At 35.0% G+C, this 11,991-nt stretch overlaps 1 protein-coding gene across 4 annotated transcripts in view; it reads left to right on the forward strand.

The window, feature by feature from the left end:
- The window catches only part of RAP1GDS1 (Rap1 GTPase-GDP dissociation stimulator 1), a 160,255-nt gene that overhangs the window by 131,755 nt on the left and 16,509 nt on the right, over positions 1 to 11,991 (forward strand). For 3 of the 4 annotated variants that reach the window (XM_059376242.1, XM_059376252.1, XM_059376245.1), the window contains 4 exons: positions 578 to 703; positions 1,687 to 1,826; positions 7,127 to 7,253; positions 11,205 to 11,333. In XM_059376242.1, coding sequence (XP_059232225.1) covers positions 578 to 703; positions 1,687 to 1,826; positions 7,127 to 7,253; positions 11,205 to 11,333 — 522 coding nt within the window. The remainder of the gene's footprint in view (positions 1 to 577; positions 704 to 1,686; positions 1,827 to 7,126; positions 7,254 to 11,204; positions 11,334 to 11,991) is intronic. The other variant, XM_059376243.1, reaches the window with a different exon arrangement.

Consider the following 11,991-nt stretch of genomic DNA (forward strand, 5'->3'; position numbering starts at 1 on the left):
AAAAATAGCCTTAATGTGTCTTTGGATTAAAGACTCTGAGTGATGAGATCCCATTATCATGGGAAATAATACAGGAGATAATTAAAGCTATTATTCTGCTTCCTAAAAATAAATTTCTGATTAGGTAAAATAGTATGACTATATGAAGATACAATCCATAAGAAATCAACTTGTTTCATATCAATTTATTTATTAATATTGTCTAGAACATCTATATTAACACAGTTGGGTCAAGGACAGAGGTAAAAAGAAACATTTATTAAAGTTGAGGAATTACGCTGTTTTGTAAATAAGACCACGGTCTCAGATTTCCTTTATAAATTTTTAAGTGTTTTGAGGGTAGGTTTTAAAAGCCAGTACATACTATTTCATATGTTGTGCTCCTATAGACAAATAGAATAATTTGGTCCCACCCCCCGGTCCTATTCTTAAAGTAAAAAGACTGCTTTTAAATAGAAAAATGTAATATGGGGCCTTAAAAATAGTAAGACAATAAATATGTATTGAATTGAATGACTACAGTCAAGAATGTTAGCACCTTTCTAACCATAGTCTCTCTTTTTCTCTCTTTCTCTAGTTGTAAATAAAGCTAAGATGTTATCAGCTGGAGTCACAGAGGCAGTTTTGAAATTCCTTAAGTCTGAAATGCCTCCAGTTCAATTCAAACTTCTGGGAACATTAAGAATGTTAATAGATGCACAAGGTAAAAGAAATGTTTTTGCAAGGTACATTTTTGGTATGATAGTGTGCCTTAGTTGAAAAGGACTTGTTTTTAGCTTTCAGAATTATATAACCATAAAGATAAATGGCAAGTAAAAGGCAAAGAGAGATTGGTTTTAGAGCTCCATTCATTAATTTCCATGCTTGTTATAATTGACTTTAAATGGAAATTGTATTGCATCTCTAGTGTACATATAATCTTGATTTTACATTGATGTATTAGCAGTTCTGAGGGGTTTTTATGTTTCAGCATTTCATACCCCCCCCTTTTTTTTAAAAAAGATTATACTTATTTATTTGACAGAGAATGAGAGAGTACAAGCAGGGGGAGCAACAGAGGGGTAGGGAGAAGCAGGCTGCCTGCTGAGCAGGGAGCTTAACGTGGGGCTCTATCCCAGGACCAAAGGCAGATGCTTAACCGACTTAGCCACTGAGGCACCCCATTTTGTACCCATTTTTACCTTGTCTTGAAAATCACATTTCAGTACACTGACAGTCAAAATTTTTAAAAATTTATTTTGCAAATAGGGAGATCATTTTCTGTTTACAGGGGGGAAAATGACAAAAACTACTCCTTGGAATGAATTGTGTTTATTTACTTATTTCTAAATTCTAAACCTTTCTCTAAATTGATTTCTCAGAGTCCTTCTAATACCCTTTGTTATAGTTTGCCAGACTACTAACATACTACCAGGCTGAATCATTAGAGTATAACATTGTTTTGTATTTTTGTGTTTTGTATAAAAGTCCACAACTTTGTAGAAAACGCTAAATAGTCCATCAGATATGGAGTATTTGCAGTTCTTGCTTAATAAGATCATTGTGTTGTACAATTACATATATATGTGTGTGTGTGTGTATATATATATGTATAAATTTCTTTCACAGTCTTACATCTTCACCAGTTATTTCAGTTGGTTGCCTATCAGTGATTGTTTCCTTTGTGGTTTGACTTCTTCCCTATAGCAGAAGCTGCTGAACAACTGGGAAAGAATGTTAAATTAGTGGAGCGTTTGGTAGAATGGTGTGAAGCCAAAGATCATGCTGGTGTGATGGGGGAGTCCAACAGACTGCTGTCTGCCCTCATACGACACAGTAAATCAAAAGTAAGTTCCAGAGAAAACTGTCCATTAAAAAACATATAAGTGGCCTTTTAGGAAATTCCATATCATAGATCCTATATCATAAGCTTGCATTTTACATATTTATATATAAATATATTACAGATAGACCTCAGAGGTATCATAGTTTCTGTTCCAGACCACTGTGATAAAGCGAAAATTGCAAAAAAGTGAGTCAAATGAATTTTTTGGTTTCCTAATGCATATAAAAGTTGTGTTTACATTATATTGTAGTCTGTTAAGTGTGCAGTAGCATTATGTTTAATATAATAATTTGATACCTTAATTTAAAAATACTTGATTGCTAAAAAATGCTAACCATTTTCAGTGAGCTTTCAGAGTCATCATCACTGATCACAGATCACCATAACAAACAGAGTAGTGGAGAAAAGTTTGAAACTTTGTGAGAATTACCAACATGTGATACAGACATAAAGTGAGCAAATGTTTCTGGGAAAATGACTTACTTGACACAGGGTTGCACAGACCTTCAATTTGTATAAAACGCAAGATCTGTGAAACACAGTGAAGTGAAACAGTAAAATGAGGGATGCCTGTGATCCACAACCCTGATAAAGTTGAAGATTGAGCTTTTATTTAGTTCTATTCCATAATAGTTAATTCCATAAGGCTTTAGAATGAAACAGTTGAGTTCAGATTTTATCTCCACCATTTACTTGGTCAGGTCTTTCACATCCCAGTATCTCAGTATATTAAACCTGGACTAATATCTACCTGAAAGTTTTGTGAGAATGATTCAATGAGATCACATACTCAAAGTGCTCAACTGGTACCTGGGACTTAGAAAGCACTCAGTAAGTGGAGTCGTTGTAAATGTTGCTGGTGTTACCACTATACTCAGTGTCAGACATCTTCTGTGGACCAGGCACTGACCAAGCTAGCTAATGATATTAAGAAATTAAATGATATCAAGATAGTATGTGATGCTCTATACTCACAAAGCTGGAGGAAATCCATTCTCAGAGCGGTGTCCAGCCTAGGATGTGTCTGACATGGTTGCTAACCTGTTTGTTGAGTGAATGAATACATGAATGAGCAAATAAACTATTATAAAGATTACAGTGTTGGGAACCCAGGCCAGCAGGTTAGCAGCTGATTTATTATCTATATTATATGCCTTTTATTTTTCTGTAACCTGTTTTCTAAAGTGAAACTTCGGGCATTTCACTTATGCCCTTGGGAAAATGCATCACAACTTCTTAACCAAATTTTGGAGCTAAAACTGTTCATTTGCTATATTAATTGAGATTTGAGGGTTTTGAGGCTTTTCTGTTAATATTTATCACAGATTTCCCTGTCCCTCATCTATACCCCCATTCCCCCCACCAGGAAATAAAAGCTTTCAAGTACCCATTAAGCATCCTCATCATGTAGGTGTTTTGAAAAGACCAGGGAAACGGGGCATTGCACTTTTCTAGGGGTGTGTGTGTGTGTGTGTAACAAAAAAGCAATTTGAAATGATACAGTTCAATGATAATTTTAACTTCATGGTCACATTGTAACTGTATATTCACAGTTCAGTCCTGCAGGCCAGGCTTTTTGTTTTTTTGTTGCATATGTTCCCTACAGTTAAGTGTATACCACTCCTAAGCAGCATTAGGAGCCTTGGTTTGCATACTTTAATGATCAGAACATAAGGCGTGTTCCTTGTGTGAGCTCCAGATCAGAACTCTTATTTTTAAATTTCACAAACATTAAAGTAGAATCAGTGATACCTTTTGAGAATCAAAGCAGTGCTCAGAATATATTCCATTGAATAATAACCCTAAAAAAACACTGCACAAAGAGAGAAGGTTGCATGATCAGATTAGTTAGGAAGTAGTTCATTCCCTTTCCTTGCCTTTGGAACTCACAGCACACATTAGTACTACTCTAAAAAAAACCTTAACTCTGTTTACTCTACTGATCCCCAAACTATCAGACAATGGGTTTCTGCAAGTTGCATCTATCAAATACATTCCACTGGACATACTTCAGAGAATCCTGCTCTGGAAGAAGCTTTTAAACACTAGGCACAAGTGAGTCACATTCTTGTAGATCCTTAACCAACTGTTGGGAATTACAGTTCTCTCCTTGTGTTATTTTTAAACTTTGAAGATCCTACTCCTTTTAAAGTCACACTGAATTCTGACTTAGAGTCCAGCCCTCTAAAAATTTGCACTGACTCACAAGGTTTCACACTCACTTAGTCATCCCAGCCATATACAGTGTATTCTTGTGCTTGTGCCAAGAGGTAAATTCACATCTTCCCTCGAAAGAGTGCCCTAGGCTAGGACTCTTGAGCAACTAGCTGGACCTTCTGATTGTAGACAACAAAAACAGAAAAGTATGGTTTGCTTCTACAGTAGAAATATAAAAATTGCTTCCTGTCAAGGCACTCTCTCCTTCCTCCTTTAAGGGTAAAACATTCTTCAGTTATCAAGCTAAAAACTTAATGAAACAATTTATTTCGGCATTCGCTCATACATCTAACATCTGATTTCCTGTGCTGGGAAGTAGTCTTTGATGATACAAAGTCGAGAAGGTTTTTGTTAGGTGATTCAGTGGCTATGTTATCAACTGATTATCTTGAATTTAAGCCTACTTCAGAACATTACATTGTAATCAATATTGTACAGTTTTCAGCAAAGTTTGTAGCTGGATTATCTCAATTATTAAGGGCAAATTGGCCATAACAGCTAAATATGTGAAACTCTTACATACATAATTTGCCTTAGTTGTGTATGTACCAAAATTTAACTTTCTATAAGAATACTCCTTACGAAATAGGATTGCAAAAAAATATATCATTTAAACCTTTGTAAAGCATTATAAAGTATGTCCAAAATTCTTGGAGATTTTGCAGATGCACTTAGGGCTTAGAAGGATTACCCAGAAAAATGTCTTCCTGTATATTTCTCCAGTCTAATAAATGAAATGGTTTCAGAAAAGTTAAACTCTCTAGGTTAATTTTAGATGTGTATTGGTTAAAATTATTTATAATTCTCTAGATGAACTTTGCTCTGTGGAGTGGTGCTAATATCCTTTTTTCCCCCTAATTTCTTGAAGTTTAAAATATAACTTTAAAATACATTCATAGAGCCTCTGCAGAGCACATTGTGACTAGCTATGTATGATACTAGTGATGAATTTAGTACATATACTTTTGCGTAGACCACAGTGATTAGGAACCAGAAAGTGATAAGCAAACCGCCTAGATTTGAGTCTTGACTTTTTTACCACTTCGTCACCAACTTTGGACAGATTTCATAACTTAATCTGAGCTTCAGTTTTTTCATCTGTTAATAACTAAATGAGGGGATTTTCTGGGAGGATAAGAATATCTAAGGTCTGTAAACTACCCAGTATAATGTCTAGTGTGTACTTGTTGCTCCATAGAGGGTAGCTGTCAGTATTAATCTCGTTTGTCATACAGCACAAGAACAAGGCTTCATTTGTCTTTTACCTTCCATTTTGTCAGGCAGAGCAACTTCCTAGAGGAGCTATTCAATAAACATTTACTGAAGTAGGAGGAGAGAGCGAGCAGGCACTTTAAAAAGCAATACTCTGTTTTCTGTTCAAAAAAGTGAGATGGAGGGGCTCCTGGATAACTCAGTTAAGCATGTGACTCTTGATTTTGGCTCAGGCCGTGATCTCAGAGTTGTGAGATCTACACTCTGCATGGAGCCTGCTTAAGATTCTCTCTGTACTTCTCCCTCTGCTTGTGCACTCTCTCTCTCTAAAATAAAAATAAAAATAAAACAAATAAAATGAGATGGTAAATGAGCTATGCTTGAACTTAAAGGGAGCTACTCACTCTGATACACAGTTTCCTTCTTCATTTATTATCTGCCTCTCCTTCTACTACAGTGGACTCTCTGGGGTGAGCCACAAAATAAAGGATGAAATGCCAGTCCAAGAACCTTCATTAAGTGACTGCATATGTATCTATGAACCTCCCTCTTGTCTTCTTTACTCAAGAAGCTCCTTTGTGATTTTTATAAAATTCTTTACAAATTTTAAGTTTCAAATAAAGTGGCCACCAAGTACATTGGGAGGCTTTCTTTTTGTTAGAAAGGGCTTTAAAAGACAGTCTCTCACTTAATAAAAGAGGTAATGGTAAAAGGCTACTTAAATGCCAGAATATAGCCACCATAAAAACTCAGTAATAGGACTGAGTTTAGATGATTTAGAATATTTGATCTCTAAATGCGTTTGGGCTCAAAGCAAAGATCCTGTCTATAATTTGTTTTCTTGAGAATTTATATAAGGTAGAAGCATAACGGAAACCCCTCTTCAAACATTTTAGCAAATTAATTTGAAAAATATTTCTAATTAGTTAGTTTTATACTGTTGAAGCTAATGCAGGCTACTTAATATCCACTTAAATTACTAAAAGTAGTGAGAACAAAGAAAATTACTCTAAAAATTCTGTAATTGAGACTTTCTACTAAATCACATTTAATCCAAGAGTTTTTAGGAAACAAAACTGAGATAAAAACAAAAATGAATACTAGAAATAAATGTGCCATTTTTTAAAAATCTAACTTTTGCCTTGCCATATATTCTTACATTGGTTTTTCATGTAATAACTTTGTAATTATCACAAAAACCAATGATAGCACTATTCCAGTATTATAGATAAAGTCACGAAATGCAGAGAGGTTCAGTAATTGGCTTAGTCAATGTTGGCACTGGTGTTTTTCAATCTGGAACCCATGGTCTACTCCGCCATTGAAGAAGACAGCTATAGATGCCATGAGAAATGAGAAGGACAATCTGAAGTTCCTCTCAAGTCCCTTGACATGTAATCCAGTTTTGTCAGATCCAACAAAGGGGTACAAGCTAAAAAACATAAATGAAACTTTACCTTGATCATCTGGAAAACAACTGCCTGGTGCTGTAATAATAATTTGAAAAGAAGAACTTTGTTATTGTTGTTGTTATTCTAAATCTTACTCTCTTTTTTTTGATCCTGTGGTAAGTCGACATTTGAGGCAGTCACACTTATTTTTTTGACTGGTTGCTTCTGGGACTCTCTATTCCTTGCTATGAACTGCAGTGGTCTTTTTCACTTAGGTAATTTAAGTTGTCATCTTTTGATGAATTTATTTAAAGCTAAAAGCTTTTTCCTTTTCTTCTGTGATGAAAAAAATTATGGTTAAATGTAATGATTCATACAGGACACTGTCAGAAAACCATTCAATTTAACAATGAATTGACTGACTATAATGCAGTTTCTTTATGTTTAAAATTAAAGTTTATAACTGTGATATTTATTGCAGGATGTAATTAAAACCATTGTACAGAGTGGTGGCATCAAGCATCTAGTTACCATGGCAACTAGTGAACATGTAATAATGCAGAATGAAGCCCTTGTTGCTTTGGCACTAATAGCAGCTTTAGAGTTGGGTAAGTACCCCAGTGTCAAACTTATTTTCTCCTATTTTTATCTTGGATGAAATGAAGCACAGGAGTGGAACAGAAGTCGACAAAACCTTAACTAGAAGCATTTTACCAGCATGTGTCTGCACCTATAGCTAAGTATATAGGAGATCACATTCTATACATTGCCACCTCAGCCTTTGCTTTTGGTAACATTTTTAGGTCAGTGCTTGACTCGTTTTAGAGTTTGAGTCTTAAATGTTATTTCAAGTTATAGCCACTTAATAAACAAAGAAAATATTGTCAGGGAGAAATGAAACTGTATTTAGAATACAACAGCAGATTTAGAGTATGCTACCCTTCCAGTGACCCAGACCACCTCTTCCATCTCTACTACTGAATCTCTCTCTTGCTTATCTCCTTCTGTCACCATGTTGCTCTATAGCATTGCCCTCATTCTAAATTCTCACCATCTGTGTCATTCATCTGTGTTTTATATTCAAAACTCCTCAGAAGCAGAGTTTAAGAATTCATTTGGTATCTTTCTAGCCTATAGTATCCCTGTTGGTCAGAATTCTTCTTGAGAAGGGAGTTCATAGGCATTAGCTCTTACGGATAGTAACCTTTGTCCCAGGAACCAACCTCTGATCCAGTCAGCTGGGGACAGTCAATCACACATCCTGTGGTTAAGGCCTGAGACTGCCCCACAAAGGAGGACTATAGACTTAGTAGGTCTGTCCTGTCTAATTAAAAGCCATTTAGGTAAACACTGTTAACTGATGACTTCTTAATTCCCACTGATGATTTAGTCCTTAATTCTCATACAGCAGCAAGTGGACCCTCCAACCTCTGTACCAGGAAGCCAAAAGATAAACATGGTAGATCTTTCTCTAGTTTCACATTTACTCAGATTTTAGGTATGAGAGAGTTGCATTTTTGTCTTAAAGGGTTTTGAATTTTAAAACAATTTTTTAAAAATCATAGGTAGTAGGATGTAAAATTTTTCTGAATTTTAAAGATGAAAGACTCTAAGAAATTATATGCTGATTCACAGTGACTTTGGCCTATAGTTAGAAATACTTTGGAGGTCACTTTGGGGCCCGGATTAGCCATGACCTCACACGTGGTTTGAGTAGAGTCAGCCTAGAAGTCCAGACATCATGGGGAGAGCTATGATAAGAGGGTGGGAGTCTGTGAGGACATTCTGTACCAAACTGGGTTCACGGGCTGGTTTTAAGTGGTTTAAAGTAATGGGGCAGTTTCAGAATATGCTTGATGACCCAGCCTGGGGTGAATCTGGTTTTGTGCCAGTATCTTCCAAACAAGGTGTGATTTCATCAGCTTCCTGATAGCTAAACATTTGCCTCAATCTGGTCCCCTTACCATACAACTATATAAAATTTGAAACATTTTTTTTTTTTTTTTTATTGTTAGCTATGGTTCCAAACCCTAGGCTCCTTGGGCTTAAGATATAAAAATAAGCCCATACTATCTTTTTAATACACAACACAACTTGAAAACCATATTTTTCCAGTCTTGTTTTGTTATAGAATATTTGATATTAAGGAATTATAAATTTTTTGTATTATAATAGTATTTTTTTTAAAGATTTTATTTATTTATTTGACAGAGATCACAAGTAGGCAGAGAGAGAGAGAGAGAGGCAGGGAAGCAGGCTCCCTGCTGAGCAGAGAGCCCAATGCTGGGCTCAATCCTAGGACTCCAGAATCATGACCAGAGCCAAAGATAGAGGCTTTAACCCACTGAGCCAACCCAAGTGCCTCGATAGTAGTATTAAAGCACCATTTTTAAGACTTTTTTTTTTTTTTTTTGATAATTGTAGATTCACATGCCATTTTAAAAAATAGAGATCCCTTTTATACTTTACCTAGTTTCTCCCACCAGTAACATTTTGCAAAACTATAAGTAATATTTCAGCTATTGATATAAAATTTACCAGTCTTATTCAGATTTCCTAGTTTTACTTGTTTTCATTTTTGGGATATGTAGGTTTGTGTATCAGCCACCATAGTCAAGATACTGAGTAGTTTAGCACCATAGGGATCCCTCCATTTATAACCATACTGGTCACCTCCCTCCTTCTCCTGCCCCTTACCTATTCTCATCCCCGGAAACCACTAATCTGCCCTTCTTTTCTAAAATGTTATATATATATCCCAAATATATATATATAAATATATAATCCCAAAAGGTCACATACCATATGATTCCATATATATATATATATATAATCCCAAAAGGTCACATACCATATGATTCCATACATACATATATATATAAAATATGTATGTATATATATGTATATACATAGGTGTGTGTGTGTGTATATATATATATATCCCAAATATATATATAAAAATATATAATCCCAAAGGTCACATACCATATGATTCCATATATGGAATATATGGAATATATATATATGTATATGTATGGAATCATATGGTATGTGACCTTTTGGGATTGTCTTTCTTAATTTCCTTAACAGTCATCTGATTGGCTTTGTGTATCAATTTTTTTTTTTAATTGCTGAAGTGTTCCATGGTTTGTACATACCAGAGTTTGTTTGACCATTCCTGTCAAAAAACATCTGGGCTGATTCCACTTTGGGGCTTTTAAAAATAAATAAATGCTATAAATATTCATGTGTAGGTTTTTATGTGAGCATAAATTTTCATTTTTCTGGATAAATGCCTAGGAGTGCAGTTGCTGGGTTGTATGGTAACTATATGTTTAATTTTTAAAGAAACTGTCAAACTGTTTTCCAGAATGGCTGTACCATTTTACATTCCCAGCAGCACTGTATGAGGGCTCTAGTTTTCTCCACATTCTCAACAAATATTTGGTATTGACTCTATTTTTTATTGTAGCCACTGATAGCTGTGTAGGGATATCTCGTTATGTCTTTTCTATTTTTCTAATGGTAAGCATATGAAAAGATATTCCTGACTTTTTACCATCTGTATATATTCTTTGGTGAAATACCTATGGATAATGTTTGCTCATTTTCTAATTTTTTTAACTATTGAGTTGAAAATTCTTTATATATTTTAGAAGTTTTATAGTTTTACATTTTACACTTAAGTCTGTAATCTGCTTTGAGTTAATATCTGTATAAAGTGTGTGGTTTATGTCAGCAATTTTGTGGGGAGGGCCGTGAAGGTCTAATTGCCAATGCTGTTTGTTGAAGAGTCTGTCTTTCCCCTACTGAATTGATTTTGTACCTTTGTCAAAAATCATTTGAACATATATGTATAGGTCTATTTCTGGGGTTCTCTGTTCAAATCTCTGTCTACCAATATCACAGTCTTGATAACAACTATATGGAGAGCCTTAATATCAGGTAGAATTCCTCCCATTTTATTTCTTTTTTATCAAGATTATTTACTTGTTCTAGGAAATAGAACAGGTGGCTTTCCATAAAAATGTTAGTATAAACTTACAGATTTTCTACAGAAAATCCTCTGGGATTTCGATAGGAATTGCATTAAGAGTCTTTGTCTCTTAAAAATACATACTGAAATACGTAAGGAAGAAACTGTCATTTTTTAGGATTTGCTCCAAAATAATTTGGGACAGGTAAGAGTAGGTGAATGAAACTAGAGATGGATGAAACAAGATTGGCCATAACTTTTTAAGATAATAGTAAATAGCATATCATTATATAATATTGTCTGCTGTTGTATATGTTTAACCTTTTCCATAATAAAGATTTTTTAATTTCCTCATATTAAAAGGAATATTTTAATACTAAATTTTAAGCTTGAACTATAATATCTGCTGAAATTTAACTCTATTTTAGCAAGGTATGAATTTAATATTCTATCTCTAGGTCATCATTATTTATCAGTTCCTTTTGTTTTATATGGTCAGTTCTAGAAAAGGAGTGAGTGTTTAGCCACATTGCACCAGGTTCATAAACAGTGGATATAACGGATACTTTGTTTCATATTCTAGGCACTGCTGAGAAAGATCTAGAAAATGCTAAACTTGTACAGATTTTACACAGACTGCTAGCAGATGAGAGAAGTGCTCCTGAAATCAAATATAATTCCATGGTCCTGATTTGTGCTCTCATGGGATCTGGTAAGCATTTCTTCTATTATATGAGATTTATCAACATATGGTTGACATTAAATATATAATAGTAATAAATGGTGACTTTGGGTTTTAAAAGCATTAGAAATTAGTTTATGAAGGATACAAGATTACTTTACTTGAAAATATTTCCAGAAGATTCTCACTAGAATAATAAATGTATCATGGGGCACAGGAGGGTTCAGTCAGTTGAACGTCCAACTCTTGATTTCCTCTTGGGTCGTGATCTCCAGGTCAGTAGATCGAGCCTTGCATGGGGCTCCACACTCAGCAGAGTCTGCTTTTGAGAATCTCTCTCTTCAAAAAAACCTTAAAAATATCATATGGGAAATAGGCAAAAATCAATGTTAAAAAATTAATACCTGGAAGGGTTGGGGTAGGGGCGAGGAGAAGGAGCGAAAGCTGCGAGAGACACGGGTTCCAGCACAAGAAAGAAGGGCATCCAGCGGAGGAGTCAAGATGGCGGAGAAGTAGCAAGCTGAGACTGCTTCAGCTAGCCGGAGATCAGCTAGATAGCTTATCTAAAGATTGCAAACACCTGCAAATCCATCGGCAGATCGAAGAGAAGAAGAACAGCAATTCTGGAAACAGAAAATCAGCCACTTTCTGAAAGGTAGGACCGGCGGAGAAGTGAATCCAATGCGAC

This window comes from Mustela nigripes, chromosome 1 (assembly GCF_022355385.1).
Source record: "Mustela nigripes isolate SB6536 chromosome 1, MUSNIG.SB6536, whole genome shotgun sequence".
Lineage (NCBI taxonomy): Eukaryota > Metazoa > Chordata > Mammalia > Carnivora > Mustelidae > Mustela > Mustela nigripes.